At 34.0% G+C, this 18552-nt stretch overlaps 1 protein-coding gene across 6 annotated transcripts in view; it reads right to left on the bottom strand.

Moving 5' to 3' along the window:
• Epac (Exchange protein directly activated by cAMP) overlaps positions 1-18552 on the bottom strand; it is a 219285-nt gene that overhangs the window by 136608 nt on the left and 64125 nt on the right. Inside the window, exon 4 of one of the 6 annotated variants that reach the window (XM_067776972.1) lies at positions 7562-16693. The exons of the other annotated variants lie outside the window; for them this stretch is intronic. Coding sequence (XP_067633073.1) covers positions 8276-11191 — 2916 coding nt within the window. The 5' untranslated portion in view covers positions 11192-16693 and the 3' untranslated portion in view covers positions 7562-8275. Of the gene's footprint in view, positions 1-7561; positions 16694-18552 lie in introns of those variants that run through there. 6 annotated transcript variants of the gene reach the window in all.

The following is an 18552-nucleotide window of genomic DNA, read 5'->3' as shown; positions in this document are numbered from 1 at the left end:
AGGTGGACCAGGGCTGACTCTAGAACTTGTTTGTACGGTATGGGTATCAAACGAAAGGTGCTAATGAGTATTTTAAAAGGGCATGGGCTTAGTTCTATAGGTGGACGCCTTTTCAAGATATCGCCATAGAGGTGGACCAGGGCTGACTCTAGAACTTGTTTGTACGATATGGGTATCAGACGAAAGGTGTTAATGAGTATTTTAAAAGGGCGTGGGCTTAGTTCTATAGGTGGACGCCTTTTCAAGATATCGCCATAAAGGTGGACCAGGGCTGACTCTAGAACTTGTTTGTACGATATGGGTATCAAATGAAAGTGTTAATGAGTATTTTAAAAGAGCGTGGGCTTAGTTCTATGGGTGGACGTCTTTTCAAGATATCGCCATAAAGGTGGACCAGGGCTGACTCTAGAACTTGTTTGAACGATATGGGTATCAAACTAAAGGTTTTAATGAGTATTTTAAAAGAGCGTGGGCTTAGTTCTATGGGTGGACGTCTTTTCAAGATATCGCCATAAAGGTGGACCAGGGCTGACTCTAGAACTTGTTTGTACGATATGGGTATCAATCGAAAGGTGCTGATGAGTATTTTAAAAGGGCGTGGGCTTAGTTCTATAGGTGGACGCCTTTTCAAGATATCGCCATAAAGGTGGACCAGGGCTGACTCTAGAACTTGTTTGTACGATATGGGTATCAAATGAAAGTGTTAATGAGTATTTTGAAAGGGAGTGGGCCTAAGTTCTATAGGAGGACGCCTTTTCGAGATATCGCCATAAAGGTGGACCAGGGCTGACTCTAAAACTTGTTTGTACGATATGGGTATCAAACGAAAGGTGTTAATGAGTATTTTAAATGTGCGTGGGCTTAGTTCTATAGGTGGTCGCCTTTGCGAGATATCGCCATAAAGGTGGACCAGGGGTGACTCTGTAATGTGTTTGTACGATATGGGTATCAAATTAAAGGTATTAATGAGGGTTTTAAAAGAGAGTGGTGGTAGTTTTATATGTGAAGGCGTTTTCAAGATATCGACCAAAATGTGGACCAGGGTGCCCCAGAACATCACCTGTTTGATACCGCTAATTTATTTATATATGTAATACCACGAACAGTATTCCTGCCAAGATTTTAAGGTTTTTTTTCGCCCTGCAGAACTTTTTATTTTCTTCTACTTAATATGGTAGGTGTCACACCCATTTTACAAAGTTTTTTCCTAAAGTTATATTTTTTGTCAATAAACCAATCCAATTACCATGTTTAATCCCTTTTTTCGTATTTGGTATAGAATTATGGCATTTTTTTCATTTTTCGTAATTTTCGATATCGAAAAAGTGGGCGTGGTCATAGTCGGATTTCGGCCATTTTTTATACCAATTCAAAGTGAGTTAGGATAAGTACGTGAACTGAGTTTAGTAAAGATATATCGATTTTTGCTCACGTTATCGTGTTAACGGCCGAGCGGAAGGACAGACGGTCGACTGTGTATAAAAACTGGGCGTGGCTTCAACCGAATTCGCCCTTTTGCACAGAAATAAATTATCGTCCTAGAATCTAAGCCCCTACCAAATTTCACAAGGATTGGTAAATTTTTGTCCGACTTATGACATTAAAAGTATTCTAGACAAATTAAATGAAAAATGGCGGAGCCACGCCCATTTTGAAAATTTCTTTTATTTTTGTATTTTGTTGCACCATATAATTACTGGAGTTGAATGTTGACATAATTTACTTATATACTGTAAAGATATTAAATTTTTTGTTAAAATTTTACTTAAAAATTTTTTTCAAAAAGTGGCCATGATCGTTCTCCGATTTTGCTAATTTTTTTGAGCATACATATAGTGATAGGAATAACGTTCCTACCAAATTTCATCATGATATCTCCAACGACTGCCAAATTACAGCTTGCAAAACTTTTAAATTACCTTCTTTTAAAAGTGGGCGGTGCCACGCCCATTGTTTTGGTAATGAATTATCGCACTTTTTCGGTTTTTCGGTTTCTCGAAATTTTCGATATCAAAAAAGTGGGCGTGGTTGTAGTCCGATATTTCATTTTAAATAGCGATTTGAGATGAGTGCCCAGGAACCTACACAACAAATTTCATCAAGATACCTCAAAATTTACTCAAGTTATCGTGTTAACGGACGGACGGACCGACATGGCTCAATAAAATTTTTTTTCGATACTGATGATTTTGATATATGGAAGTCTATATCTATCTCGATTCCTTTATACCTGTTCAACCAACCGTTATCCAATCAAAGTTAATATACTCTGTGAGCTCTGCTCAACTGAGTATAAAAATCAATGGAAATTTTGAGAGACCTTCAAATTGTATTTTGTTGGAATAAAACTGATTGTGATGTAAAATAGCAGCTCAAGAAAATTCAGAGTTTTCCTCCTCTCGAATTTTCAAATTTTTTTTTCACATCATTTTTGAGATCGGTGTATAGTTTTAGGTAAAAAATTCATGGGAGATTTTTCTTAAATTATCAAAAATAACAAAGAAGAATTTAACTGTCGAAATTTGATAAAAACTGTCGTGCTCGCTGCTGTTTGTGCAAATGTGGCAGTGTGTATATATCTTCCACGACTGTTTGTTAATGGTTTTGTCTCCAATTTCAGTGGCGGAGAGTAATGTCAACTTTAAAATAAGCAAAACTGCAATTGGAAAGTCAACAATGTCAGCCAACAATCAGCAAACAACCAGCAACAAGTCACCAACAACTATGAAACAAACAACAATAAACTGACAACAGACCCCATAATCATTATGACTGTAATCATTATCATTATTCTCACTTTATTTTGTTAATTTTTTTGCTGTTTGGCTTTTTTTTTGCGCTTGTTAGTGATATTGTTATTGTTGTTGTTGTTGTCATCGTATTATAAGTAATATGTAAGTAAGTCTATATTGTTTGCAGTTCGTGTGGTTGCATATTACAGTTCAATAAAAAGAACTTACACATTTCCAAATATAGCCAATTAACTTGTATGCATATGTATATATTTATGTATGCAATTACATCCCCATAAGTAGTTTTCTCATGCGAATTTGATAAACGGTAGTTAATTAGGAGTCATGTTAATGCGTTGTAATCGGATATTGTCGACAATATATTATGAATGACCATGCGCTAGCGTTTGTTTGTCAAATGATTGATGCATACTAGGTTATATACATATACATTTTTTATACTTACATATGTACATTTACCCCAGAAGAAAAGTTGTCAAAGTTTCCCTTCAGAAGGCATTACAAAATAGCTTTTAAGCAAGAGCAAATCACATATGGGTAACGTTCCGATGAGAGTGATTTTTGGTCTCCTACTCGAGAATTGACCCACCTAGCCAAAAGGAGGGGAAAAGCCTCCTTTAAAATCTATAGGACGCTCATTTTTCATATATTTCCCATCAGAAATGAGCTCCCAAAAATTTAAAGTTGCATTAAAAGTTGAAGCGTTTTCTGACACTTTTTGATGTCATATTAAAACCATTTCATGATCTCTTTCGAAAGATTTATTCCAGTTTCTTCGGACTCTAATTTGATCGTTTTTGAAACGTTTTTAGAGCAACATTGGAACTTTTGAAGTTTTGTTGAAGTCTTGTAAATGTGTATGTCCATCTGTATATGCAAATGGGTTTGTTAGTCAACCGATTTTATTTATAACAAGAGCCATTCTTATGCCAGGTTGCAAATTTATATCAACGCCTTTTGATTTACGGCTATCAAAGCTTTTTGAATTTTCTTCTACTAAATGTGGGCACGCCCTTTTTATAAAATTTTACAAAATATCTATTTTCAGCCATAAAACTAATTTACTCGGCAAGTTTGCGCAATTTATGAGTCTTGGATAATGCATTGTCACAGTTTTTTTTCATTTTTCGAAATTCTCGATATTTACTCGAGTTGTCGTGTTCACGGACGGACGGACGAACACGGCTCAGTCAAAATCTTTTTCGATGCTGATGCTTGTAATTAGGTATGCATATCGTTAGCTTAATGTGAAAATATGAAGTCACTTTTTTTGAAAAATTGTATTTTAATGCAGTTTTAAAACTGAATTCAAAATACATCGATCACAAAAAAAATATTAAAATTTTTAATTTTTACGTGCTGCGGGCATGGTGAGTAAATTTGCTAAGTCGTCAGCTTTTGAAAAAACTGTGCTAAGTCGACCAGTCAATAATATCAATCTGAATTACTAGTCATTTATTTGTGCGCCCATTTTATTTATTTATTTAATTCATTCAGTCCAAAAGTACATGCTTTGTTGTTGTTGTTGTATTAACGATAAAGACACTCCAGAAGGCTTTGGGGAGTGTTACCGATGTTGATGGCCCTTTGGCGGATATAGATCCGGTACGTTCCGGTAACAAAGCACTATTAAAGTACTACTAGCTCGACCATCTCGGGAACGGTTGATATGACCACATTAAACCTTCTAGGCCATACCGCCCTCCCCACCTCTAGTTCGATGAGGAACTTGGGTTCGGCTGTCAATGAAACAGGATTCGCCACGGTTAGGTGAGTTGACAATTGGGTTGGAGAAGCTATATATTGTGCTGGCAACCCCTTGAGAAGGTTGCGAACACAACCCCTCGAAATTGGATTCACCCAATTGAGACATGCCTTTGGTGTTTGATAAATGCTTTGCGCTGACCATAATCTACTTCAATTCTTACATGTCGATAACTACATACTTTCTTACAAACTAATTAAAAATAGAAAACAATTCAAACTTAAACTTATATAAGCTGTTTTTAAAGTTAATAACACTAGTAAATCGATTTGCTAGATGTGTAGTCCTAGTTATAGGTTCATTCATAGCATAATTCGTTTTATGAGTTATTTCGATACATAATCTTTTATGCCGAAGATCACGCAGTGGAATATATGGAATGAACAAAGTAGATAAATCAGAGCAATTCGTGCTAACGTTTATTACATTATAGGCAAGCATGAGTGAGATTCAAGTTGTTCTGTCATGCAAAGCCTGAAGATCAAGCAATTTGCACCTGCTGGTATATGCTGGAAGGCCGTCTGGCCAATGAAGCATACGTAAAGCAATTTTTGTAAAATTTTTTGGAATTTTCTCAATTTTATAGGAGTTAGATTCATAGAAAGGATTCCATATTCTTGAGCAATATTCAATACCACTTCTGACCAAGGATATATAAAGTGCCTTCAACATCATAGGGTCCTTAAAGTCACTGGTGTTTCGTCTACTGAACCCAACCATTGCAATAAATTTTGAAACAACGAAATCAATGTGACTAGAAAAAGAGAGTTTGGAGTCAAAAATTATACCCAAGTCTTTACTCTCTTGACAACTATTAAGAGATTTAGCATTTAGTTTGTAGATAATGTATGTGGCAGTTGTCTTTATGGAAGAAGACAAAACACAGCATTTGTTTGAATTTAAAAATAAGTTATTGTCTGCGAACCATCCGGCAAAAGAGTCCAGATCAGAACCGTTAGAAGTAAAATAAATAAATAAATGTAAGGCGCGATAACCTCCGAAGAGATTTTAGGCCGAGCTTCTCTACCAAATTTACGTTGTGCTCTTTTTTTTTAATTTTTCCTACAAATTGGCGGGACGGGACCCACTTGTTTTATGCCGACTCCGAACAGAGAGCTTTTCATGGCAGAAATACACTCGGAGTGCTTGCCAAACACTGCCGAGGGGCGACCCCGCTTAGAAAAGCTTTCTTCTAATTGAAAAACCTTATTTCTAAAAATTTGATGTTGCTTTGCCCGAGGTGTTAACCCAGGGCATTCGGTGTGGTAGGCGGAGCACGCTACCATCAAACCACGGTGGCCGCCAATAGTTAGAAATAGTTTAACAAATAAATAGTATTTTTTGTGAAATATATAGTTTTAGTGTTATATTTCAATCATTAAAGGGGAGGAGTGATGGGGAAACATATTGAGTAAAAAGTGCTAAGTCAGGAGAAAAAATTTGTTTTGAGTGAGGAAATTGTGCTAAGTCATATAAAATAGCTGCTGGGTTAGCATACATGATCTTTATTTAACTTTTTCAAAGCTTCTACACTCAAAAGTATTGCAAGTAAAGTATCCTCATTCACAGTTTTGAAAAAAGGGTTATTTCAAAAATTATTCAGTTTTTTTCGTCTCCTGTAAAATTCGTAAAAAGCACATTTTCACATTAAGCTAACGATATGTCTATCTCGATTCCTTTACGTCATTACGTACAATCAAAGTTGATGTAAAAGTACACGATGGATATAGTAATGAACGAAATCTTTCAGAGGAAAAGGTTCCTAAACACTGGGAAATGACTTCTTTAGTGCTTCGTTCTCCTTCATTTTTCTTCTGGGATGTCTTTATACAAATATACATAAAAATAAATAAATAATTAGTAATAGTGGCAATTTTACTAACAAAGCTGAGACAAGTTGACTAAGACATTTTCTGTTCCTTAATTTATTCATTATGCCGTTTTCGTAAGTAAGTAAAGTTTTTTTTTTCACTATCTAAGAAGTATTTGTATTTTGCAAAAATATTTTAATACATGTGTAAATTGGAAAGGTAAATTTGATCCTAGTCATTTCCCTCATTTACAGTTGGATCTTTCAGATTAATAATTTCCAAACTATAAAAAAGTTCCTAAGTAAGACTGTGTGTGGAACTTTGTTCGAAATTCTTTCATGCTGTGGGTGCTCTCAGCTCAGCGGATAAACATATTGGAACACCAGATTATTCCCTCTGACCGCTTCCCTTCATATCTTGCTTAACAATTTGACAAATTTTTGATTTGAAAAAAATAGGCTGGCAATAAATGTCAGTAGACCAACAATGGGAATTTTGAAGGGCCCAATATTGAGTACCTTCCATGAACCGTACGTACCAACTACTAGCGCGTATGTGCTAAAAATGAATAATAATGCGATAAAACTGACTGGTACTACTGCTGGTCTGCTGGCTAAGTCATGTTATGCAAACGGATGAAGACGCTCCGGCCCAGGAAGTATTCCTATAGACATCCGTATTTAGAAGCAAAGGAAATAGGATAAAATATAGAGTTATGGCTGGTAAATTTTTGTTTTCAGTTTCCCTCCTTTGACGATACCAACATGTAGAAAATTAATTTTTTTTTTGTCAGATGCAATTATTAGTAAGGGTGAGACGGCTTCCGATGGAATAGCAGCTTTATTATTTAGTTAAAATAACTGTGCATTGTTTATGGAAAAATGTATAATTGTGTTGCATAGACGTTTGCGAACGTTGTTCTATGCAAAAGACACTTTTCCAAATCCATTGCCTGCTAAGGTTTTTCACTCAAAAGAGTGTGCCAGGATGGAACATCCGTAACGTTGGAAGCATCCATATATACATAAATTTATGAAAGTAAATAGATGTTTTAATGCAGAGATCGATGCAGAACGTGCAGTGTTGGATCAAAATAAAATTAAAAATTGATATTATAATACATACTGTAAAGTTTACAAAATTCTTGCATTGCTACACATGGAGGGGAATGTCAACGGGTGTGGCGAGACCGATTCTGGCGTGGCCAAAATGGTCTCCATGTGTCTCAGACAGTATAGAATCGTGCAGATTGATATGCAGGTATGCACTCGTTTGCATGCACGCACTGTATTTCACTACTGTTGAAATGTTTGATCACCGCAATTAAAATAAAACACTCGAACTTTCACAATAATGTTGGTTTTATTTGTGTCAGACAAATTTATAGGTGAGCCGCTATATTTCTTATATTTTATCCGTACACGATATTACTTAGCGAAAATTTAGATGACTGCCCGAGTTGAATGCGCGTAAAAATCTGGCGTCATTCACTTTGACATTATGTGAGGTAACCCTCACTGTGAATGTTCCATACGTATTGCTTGACCTTATGGTCACGCAACACTTATTGTAGGGTTACCTTACATCATTCCCCTTTGGAAAAGAAGAATTGGCCAAATTCTTCTGTCCCAAAAGCGATGTAATTAACTTTAAAAGTTTAAGACTGTTAAACTAAGTTTAAATCTACATCTATGTTTAGGTCTAAATTAAGAATTGAGTTGTAAAGTCTAGTTCTAAAGTAGAACTTAAATTTAGTTTTTATAATTAGAAAACAAAATTTTTTGTGTTTTAATTCTACTGTATACATTCAGTTCTTAATTTTTAATGATTGCTTAAATTTATTTGATTTCATTGTCCTTTTTTTTTCAGGTTTGGAAGAAAAACATTTTATTTCTAATTTAACGATAGAGATTAACTTTAAATAATCTTGAATTTAAAAATTTAATTTAATTAATTTTTCTTATTCTATTTTTGTGTACTATTTTTTTCTTTTTCGTTTCGTCATCAATTAACGTGACGTTTACGCCGTCAATACCTATTACGGTATACGGACCAATATAGATACTACTATGCTTGTCGCGGGGTTCTTTTTCAAGCAATACCTTGTCAAATACCTTGACAGATATTGGTTGTGAACTTTTGTTATATCCGGTTTGATTTTTTAATTTGTGTTCTGTAACTGTTTTATTCGCTAATTCGTGAGTTTTTTGAAAACGAAATTTAACTTCTTTCGAATAGTTTTCTATGTTATAAATCGGGTCTATTTTATCGGTTTGCAGTTCTTTTGGTAAATTAGCTGCTTTGCCAAAGACTAATTCATATGGTGAGAATTTATTATCGAATACTGTGTTTGTTGTTGTGTTATGAAGAAAAGTGAAATATTTCAAGTAAACATCCCAGTCGGAAAAATTGGGATTTAGAAAAGATCTTAAATATTCATTGAAAACTCTGTGATTTCGCTCTACTGTGCCAAGAGTTTCATGATGGTACGCTGTGGAAAATTTATGTTCTATTTTTAATAGTTTTGTTAACTCTGAAAAAATTTCATTTTTGTATTCGGTACCTAAATCGGTTTTAATTGTTTTCATAATGCCATATATTAGTATGAAATTTTCAAAAATAGCTGATGCGACCGTTTTTGCACTTTTGTCAGGTATCGCAATCGTTACTAAGTATTTGCTGAGATCGCATATAATGGTGACAGCGAACTTGTTACCATTATCGGATTGAGGTAGAGGTCCTATAGTGTCAATGACAACAATGTCGAATGGCTTACATGGTGTTTCGGTTAGGACTAAATTTTCTTTTGTTTTTGGCTTAACCTTATTCAAAAGACATTTTTCGCAGTTTTTAACAAATTTCGCTATATCGCGCGTCATGCCTTTCCAATAATATTTGGTTCTGAGTTTTGCATAAACTTTTTTGCTACCGAAATGTCCTCCTAAAATAGGGTCGGTATGGTAAATTGTTATTAATTGTTGTTTTTTGTCTTCGTCTGTCACAGTTTCTACGGGTTCGGTTAGGACGATTTCTAAGTGTTTTAAAATTTTATTCCCAGTGGTTTTCAGATCTGATATCGAAAAATATTTAAAAAGATTATCATTTTTTTGCAATTCAATTATATTAATATTGCGCTTGCCAGCTTCTTTTTGTAGCTTCAAAAGTAATTCATCTAAATGTATTATTTTGTTAGCACACGCAACCTTAATTAACTCAATCTTTTTGTGTTTTAGATGCGCATTTAATTCAAAATTCGTAATTTTACCACTTTTATCATAATTTATTTGGGATTTTACTCTGGGTATTTTCTTTGAAAATTTGTTTGAAAAATTATCATAAACTTGTAATTTTATGTTTTCTTTTACTTTTTCTTCTTTGAGTATTTCTTGTTGCATTAATTGTTTTTGTTTTGTCTGTGATCTTGTCTGTACTGCTAAAATTGATGTTCCTGAATTTTTAATTTCTTCTATTGTGATGCGAGAGAGTGCATCTGCTCCTACGTTCGTTTTACCTTTTATGTATTCAATAGTGAAGTTGTACTCTGCCAGTTCAAGTCTGATACGTGAAAGTTTTGAAGAGGGATCTTTCATATTGAACAAGTAAACTAATGGACGATGATCGGACTTGACTGTAAAGTGTGTGCCATATATGTATGGTCTGAACTGTTTTATTGCAAAAAATATAGCTAAAAGCTCTAACTCAATTATTGATTTCTTTTGTTCTGAATTATTAAATGATTTGGACGCGAAACAAATTGGTAAGTCAATGCCATCTTTATTTTGACTTAAAATGGCACCACAACCAATTTTTGAAGCGTCGACAGTAATTATAAATTCCTTTTTGAAGTCTGGGTATTGGAGAATTTGAGGAGAAATTAAAGATTTTCGGAGTTTTTCAAATGCTATATCACATGATTGATCCCATTTAAATTCTACTCTTTTCCTGCTAAGTTTATTTAAAGGTGCTGCTATGGAAGCAAAATTTGGTATAAACCTTCTGTAATAATTGGCGAATGCCACGAATCGTCTTACTGCATCTTTATCGCAAGGTTTCGGATATTTTTTTATTGCAATTATTTTGGAATCGTCTGGAAGTAGACCTTTTGACGAACATTTGTGTCCTAGGAAAGTGACTTCTGAACGCATGAAGTTGCATTTTTCGGGATTGAGACGCAAATTAAATTTTTTGCATGTTTGAAAGACTTGTTCTAAATTTTTAAGATGGTGAGCTTCGCTACACCCAATGACTATAAGATCATCGACATATAAAAAGGCTTGGTTTGGAGAAATTCCTGAAAAGGCAATTGACATCATTCTTGAGAATGAGTTCGGAGCTACGTTTAAACCGAATGGTAAAACTTTCCATCGAAAAGCACCACGATCAGTGCTGAATGAAGTGATGTCTCTAGAATCTTTATTTAATGGGATTTGGTGAAAACCTGAATACAGATCCATTGTAGAAAAATATTTGGCTCTGCCTAGATTATCAAGAATATCGTCTATTCGTGCAAGTGGGAATTTGTCTGCTATCAATTTTTTGTTTACGGCTCTAAAGTCAACACACATCCTGTAGGATTTCTGTCCATTTGGGTTTTTCTTTGGCACAAGTATCAATGGACTATTATAGTTGGAATAGCTGTGTTCTATAAGATCGTTTTGCAATAAATTATCAACTTGTTTATTAATTTCCTCTCTCTGACAATATGGTAAACGGTAGTTTTTTATGTAAACAGGATTTGTATCTGTCAATCGTAATTTCTGTTCATAAAAGTTGTTAAGTGTCATACGATCGGTCTTTAGTGCAAAAATATCATCATATTTTAGACATAAATCGAGAAGTTTTGGTTTGGCATAGTTTGGCATTTGTTTTTCTAAAATTGATTTTAATTCCTCTGACCTTTTCGAATCTTTTGAAAGATCATTGATTTTATACACGTTGTAGTTGGTGATTTCATCCGTAACTATGTTGCAATTTCTTACGTATTTTACCTCGTCAGTGACGTTTAATACCTTTATTATCGGATTGTTGGTGTCAACAATACACTTTGCGGTGAACACACCACTACAAATTTCCTGTGCGTCTATAAAAACTGGATGTTTAGATTTTTTCAGCTTAAATAAGCGATAAACTTCGCATCTAGGAGGAATTATCAATGTATTATCGGTTGTATTATGTAAAATTGAAATTTTATGAATATTTTTGCCAATGCCAATTGTTATGCTCTCGTTTGCATAGTCTATGATGCAATTGTATTTTTTCAAAAAGTCTTTGCCTAAAATACCATCTGACGGTATGTTGAATTTGTCATCTACTACATTTAAAGTATGTGGAATTGAAAAATTTGAATAAAAAAGTTATGTTTAATGGTACCCAATGTTGAAACTGTATCTGTCGTAACACCCGTTATATTTATAATATTGTTGTTATTTATAGAAACATTTTGTTTTAAACTTGAAAGTTTTATAATTGATATATCAGCCTGTGTATCTACTAAGAAAGTGCATGTTTTAAAAGAGTCATTGCAATTCAGTTCGATAAAATCTGAGTAGTTCAGGTTTAAACAATAAATTGATTTATTTTGAAAAACGTTATTTAATTCAGATTCTGGTCCCCCAGTGTTCGCTCCTGAGGGCCGTTGGCGTTTAAAGTGCGTACACTAGCGTTATTTGTAGTATTTGAACGTCGATTGTTGTTGTTACTGTTGTTATTGCTGTTGTTTCTGTTTACGGGCCTGCTATTGTTATTTCGAAAATTACCATTATTTCGCGAGCCATAATTATTGTTGTTATTATGCCTATAATTGCTATTGTTGTTTCTGTTAAAATTGTTGTTGTACCTCGAAAAGTTGTTCCTATTATATTGATTTGACCTGAAGTTACCTCGAAAACTATTATTTTGCCTGTTATAACGTGATCTAAACGCTAGTACCTGCCTTTCACTTGTTTGGTTATTTTGTTCTACGATCATTTTCGCAACTACATCCTTAGAATCAGTAAACGTAGTTGACGCTAAAATTGATTTTACAAGATCTGAGCGAGTGTTAAGCCGACAAACTTTGACGGTTTGTTCGACTGCCATTTCGTGCGCTTTTTCCTGAGTCATTCCTTCTATAACTAATGATCGTTCTAAAGCATCGGAGAGTTCCTCAACACGTTTGGCGAATTCGGTATGATTATTATTAAAAACTTTTAACGATGCAATTTTTCCTGCAACAACTTTTGAGTTGTCAGGTTTTATTCTACCTTTTAATGCATCTTTTATTTGTTGAATTGTTGTTACTTCATTTGGAATTGCCTCACGCGCTTTCCCTTCTAACTTGGATTTTATAAACGAAATGAAAGTATTTGTCAAATTTTCTTCCATCAAATCTTCTATCAAAACTATTTTATCTATAAAGGATGCAAGTGAAAGCGGATCGCCGCTGTAGTTTTCTCTAATTATGGATGCACACATAGTAATAAAAGTTTTCTTTTGCTCTGAAGTCGCCATTGTTGGTTGTTCTTCGCTAATTGTGTCTAAATTATTATTGTGGAGTGTATTGGAAAATCCAGGGAAATCCTCAAGAAAAGATACGTGACTTTTTTTAATAATACTAGCTTTGTATGCTGAAGTTGTCGATGCGTCAGATAATTCTTCCTCAGTGTCAAAATCAGAACTCGATTCGCTTTCTTGTATTAATTCAGAAAGATCTTTGGGTATTTTTATATTGCAGTTAATTCTAGAAAAACATTTAGTGAGTTGTTCTCTGCACTTTGACAAACTTTCGATTATTGAACTAGGCTTATCTCGATTTTCAAAATATGAATTTACTTGTATTATTATTTGGTTATAGCTTTTAATTAAAGCATCTTCGTATTCTATTGATTTTTTCGCTGAGATAGATCGGTTATTTAAAACTCGTTTAGTAACTTTAGTTAAATTAGAGCGTAAATTTTTGAAATTGGAATCAAAATCTGACATTTGACAACTGACATCTGAAAACTTTATTACATTTATTGAAAATGTTTACCTCCGTGGCAGAAAAAAAAAAATGTTTCATGAAAAAAAAAATTCGGAAAAATGTTAAGACTAACGCTGTAGGCACTGTTTATACAAAAATGAATTTGAAACTATTCATTCACTGTGTAATTGTGGTATGCAATTTAAAAAGAAAAAAAAAATTTTTTGTGAAATCAGAGAATATTCGAAATATTCAAAATCGATGAGTTAATTGGTAAATGGTAAAGATTCGCATATTCAAAGGCACTGTATTTAAGACTTATTTTGTAAATGCAAGTGAATGTTGAAATATTTTAACCGCACTGTATTCGTTTAATAATGCCAAAAGAAAAGAAACTGTTGGAATATTTGAAAGACACTGTATATAATACACAGTTTGAAAAGAGTCGCAAATGTAAGATATGTTGAAATATTTGGAATACACTGTATTCGTGTGATGCTTCGAAGGAATTGTTAACTATTTGAATGGCACTGTATTTGTTGCAAAAAATGTGTAAATGTTTATGATATTCACTATGTTCAATTTCCGAAGAAATAATTGGAAAAAGGGAAATTAAGCTTCCACCGATAAAATAAATTTTCACCATTACCATTATGTGACTGTAACCTGTCTATATTGATATTTGAAGTCAATGAGAGATTTCAAAATTGATTAGCTTCGAATAATTATCGCAAACTTTTGGCGAAAAGGTTTGATATTTTTGGTATTATACATATAGAATTGATGTATAATTTGCGTTTCAAAAGGGTTTTAAAAAAATGTGTAAATTTAAAAAAATATTTTTCCGATTGTATTTATTACGAAGCAGTGTTCGCATTTAAAATAAAAAATTCAAGTTCCATGTTAATGTTTGAAAAAGAAAGAATATAGTAATATATGCGTGATAATATGCATTTGGTGGCCGTATATTTAAAATTATTTTTAATGTACATTCAAAAAGTTTTCGATATTTAAATGTTTATATTAAATATTTGGTTAAATTGTGAGAAGAAAAATGTGTTGCTACATGCGCAGTATACAAATGTTTAGAAACAAAGTGTCAATTTTTGTTGCTACATGCATAGTATACAAATGTTTAGAGAAAAGTACATATGTAAAAAGGCAAAAGTGTCAAGTTGATTTGCTACATGCATAGTATACAGGTATTGAAAAAGATTACATACAGAAGCAAAGTGTCTACTTATACACAGAAATTAAATATTAGATATGTACGTATGTTCTAATCTACTCTACTGTACCGCTTTTTGTCTTTTCTGCTTGCTGGTGTATGTGTTGTTGGTATTTTTCCGCTTCTTGCCGATGTAGATGTTGCCGTCCAAGTGATGCCGTCGCCGACTGGTTTTTTCTTCTTACTTTTGTTATGTATAGCATGATTTTACTGCTACTAACGGTACTGCGTATTAAAACGTAGCGGGTGGTTGTGCTTATGTGTCAACGTTATGGTATGGTACAGCAGCTTCCAAAAACTTTTTACATATATGTATGTATGTACCACCACAATTCCACACGTAACTTTGGTTCAAGTTCAAATTAATTTTTAAATGTATGTATATACGAAGTTCTAAAAAGTATATTTTGCCATTTAGGATGTACCTTTTTCTTGTAGTTTATGAAATTTTATAAAAAATTTTTTTTGTAGTATTTGAAATTTTATGATTTTTTTTGTAGTTTTTGATATTTTAAATTTTTTTTGTAATTTTTGAAATTTTTAAATTTTTTTTTTTGGAGTTTTTGAAATTTTTAAATTTTTTTCTGTAGTTTTTGAAATTTTTAAATTTTTTTGTAGTTTTTGAAATTTACATATTTTTTCGTTTGTAGTTTTTTGAAACTTTGTAATTTTTTTTGAAATTTTTAATGTTTTTTTTTGAAATTTTGTAATTTTTGTAGTTAGATTTTGTAGTTTTAAATTATAGATTACTTCATGTAATTTTTTGAATTTGTTGCAATCAGCTTTGTGTAATTTATATCATTTTATGTAAAATTTTTTTGTATGTATGTACTTTTTTTTTTTATTACAACCACCACCGCATCACAACCACCACGCACTTAGTTTTTAGCAAATTTGTAAATGTCTTTTAATTTTGTGCTGCAGGGAATTATTCCAGGTCCCCGGAGCCACCATTTTTCTGCAGGCATGGTCACGGTCGCCATGTGGCGAGACCGATTCTGGCGTGGCCAAAATGGTCTCCATGTGTCTCAGACAGTATAGAATCGTGCAGATTGATATGCAGGTATGCACTCGTTTGCATGCACGCACTGTATTTCACTACTGTTGAAATGTTTGATCACCGCAATTAAAATAAAACACTCGAACTTTCACAATAATGTTGGTTTTATTTGTGTCAGACAAATTTATAGGTGAGCCGCTATATTTCTTATATTTTATCCGTACACGATATTACTTAGCGAAAATTTAGATGACTGCCCGAGTTGAATGCGCGTAAAAATCTGGCGTCATTCACTTTGACATTATGTGAGGTAACCCTCACTGTGAATGTTCCATACGTATTGCTTGACCTTATGGTCACGCAACACTTATTGTAGGGTTACCTTACACGGGCACTGACAAATCGACTTTAATTTCGTGTCACCTTTGCAAGTTCACCATTCGTTCAGTCTATAATGTCATGACAATATAAATTAATTGCGCCACGCGTTTTGAAACAAATGTCATCCATTTAATAAATGAGATTTTTCTTTTACGGGAACGTTGCTGCATTGCTCTGGATTTTAACTGCTAGCGGATATTGCCGGTCGGTCTATGCGAGGGAGGGAGTTTGTGTGAAAATGGGGCAAAATATAGCAAATGTGTTTCTAGTATTCTTTCTCCTTCTATGCATCATTTTTGTTTTCATCTTTTCTATTCTAATTTAATTTTTATTTTTAATTACGACAACATTAAAATTAATTTAGCTTTACCACTCTTTTCGTTTAATTTTATAAGTTCAAAATATGTTTGATGTGTTTACAGGCATCACATGTTTATGTGTGTAAGTGTATGCATCCTCACGTAGGCATATGTATTTAGAAGCAAAGTTATGTATGTACGTACTAGAGGTTTACGCCGATCACTTTATCAGCGGTGGCGGCGTGGCCGGCGCGCCGGCGTACGCCGGTGTTCTTACTTTAAAAAGCTTGATTTCTCTTTTTAAAAAAATAATATTTAGGAAAGGTTATGTTTGTATATATTTAAGGAAATCAACGTATTGACCATTTCGAAAAGATCCGGAATTTTTTCCTCAAAATCTCGCAGACCGTTCAAAAATTTTCAGGAGTATCTCCTTGCGGAGGGATTGACCCTCGTTCACTTACTCCAGAGAGGCTTCGAACCTAACCCCGGTCTTTGGAATTGGTACTGCTGCGTCTGCTGAAAAGAAATAGAGATACATAAAATAGTCACACTTTTGGCTGTATATGTCGTTCAAAGCGTAGTTTCACCTAGGGCTAACTCCTAGTAATCGTCGCGAACACAATTTCTTTAAATCATTTGTGGCTCCTTGGCGGTCACGCACAAAGGCGACTTACGGTTGCTATTAATGGTCTATTAATACTTATGACTCTCGTGGCGCATCTACATAATTAAAATTTTACAAGGACCCTGGATAAAATTTTTAAAATGTAGACCAAAGTTTGCAGACGTTTGTGTTCACAACATTGATGTCAATAGTCTTCGTTAAATCAAAACGATATTTTAGAATGAAAGTCGACCGATTTTAAGTTGAAAGTTGTTAACTGTCGTTTTCCGGCCTTACGATATACGAGCTCATTATGGATGACCGCGTAGCTTCAGACTAGTTTGACTGTCCACTACGTTAGGGTAGTAGCACACACGGTCATTAGTTCGACTGTATTGGGAAAGCTTTTACTTCACCACTTTGAGTGTTCTTGCGAAGGACAAAGCCTCACCTGCTAAATATATGCGCCTACGCAGTCACATTTGTAAAAGGAGCCGTAACGTGTAGGTGATATTTAAACTTGGGTGATAGGCTATAATCAATGTGATTCACTCCAAGGGACTAGTTTTGGATAGGGCCGCCAACTTTAGGAAATGTGAAACTCAAAATTAACATTTCAGACGCTTTGTATAGTTTCGAAAATAAGCAACAGATGTTTGAATGTAAGCCCAAGTGATTTTTCAAACCCTTCTCATACGTACATATATCCTCAACTGAAGTATGAGGTAAGAATCATTTCAAAGGGGTGTTTATGCCCCTAGAACCTACTAAAGGATTTTGCATCACTGATATCGCTTATTCTTTCAGCCAATCGCAATATAAATTTTTTTTAAAAATGGGCACTTTTTGTGTATTTTGCTTTTTTTAACAACTTGAGGACAATTTGAAAACATGTTCGCCGTGGGTAATTTTATTTGAATTCATTGTTCATTAAACATTTTTTGAAAAAAAAATATGCAAAGTGAGCATATAAATTTATTATATAACTTTTCTTTTAGTGTTTTGTTTTAATAACTTGGTGAATTGGATGATGCAAAGTCTGTTTTAAGCTGACATCGCAAGCGCCTGTTTTGTTTCTAATAACTTATGAACAGTTTGAGAGAGTTAAATTTCGCAATTAGTTTCTTATAACTGGCAGTGCTGCGCATCCGCTGATACCACTTTCGACCATATCCGACCAATTTTCGACATGAACAATAAATGGCCTAAACAGTCTTAAACGAGAAAATATAGTAACGCGCCGGACGCCGCCGACGCGCCGATATTTTTGACATTCGCGGCGGCGTATATCTCTAGTACGTACGCATGTATAATCTTGTCAATTCATTAAAAGTCACGAAACTTTATTTAAGCGAATGACTTCAGGAAGCTTAGCATAAAATAGAGCATAAAACAAGTAAGGAAGGTTAAGTTCGGGTGTAACCGAACATTACATACTCAGTTGAGAGCTATGGTGACAACATAAGGGAAAATAACCATGTAGGAAAATGAACCGAGGGAAACTCTGGAATGTGTTTGTATGACATGTGTATCAAATGAAAGTCATTAAAGAGTATTTTATGAGGGAGTGGGCCATAGTTCTATAGGTGGACGCCATTTAGGGATATAGCCATAAAGGTGGATCAGGGTTGACTCTAGAATGCGTTTGTACGATATGAGTATGAAATGAAAGGTCTTAATGAGTATTTTAAAAGGGAGTAATCCTTAGTTCCATAGGTGGACGCCGTTTCGGGATATCGCCATAAAGGTGGACCAGGGGTGACCCTAG

Source organism: Eurosta solidaginis, chromosome 3 (assembly GCF_040869045.1).
Source record: "Eurosta solidaginis isolate ZX-2024a chromosome 3, ASM4086904v1, whole genome shotgun sequence".
In the NCBI taxonomy this organism is placed as follows: domain Eukaryota; kingdom Metazoa; phylum Arthropoda; class Insecta; order Diptera; family Tephritidae; genus Eurosta; species Eurosta solidaginis.
The sequence above is the reverse complement of the archived record's forward strand: the minus strand, read 5'-3'. Positions and strand labels throughout refer to the sequence as shown.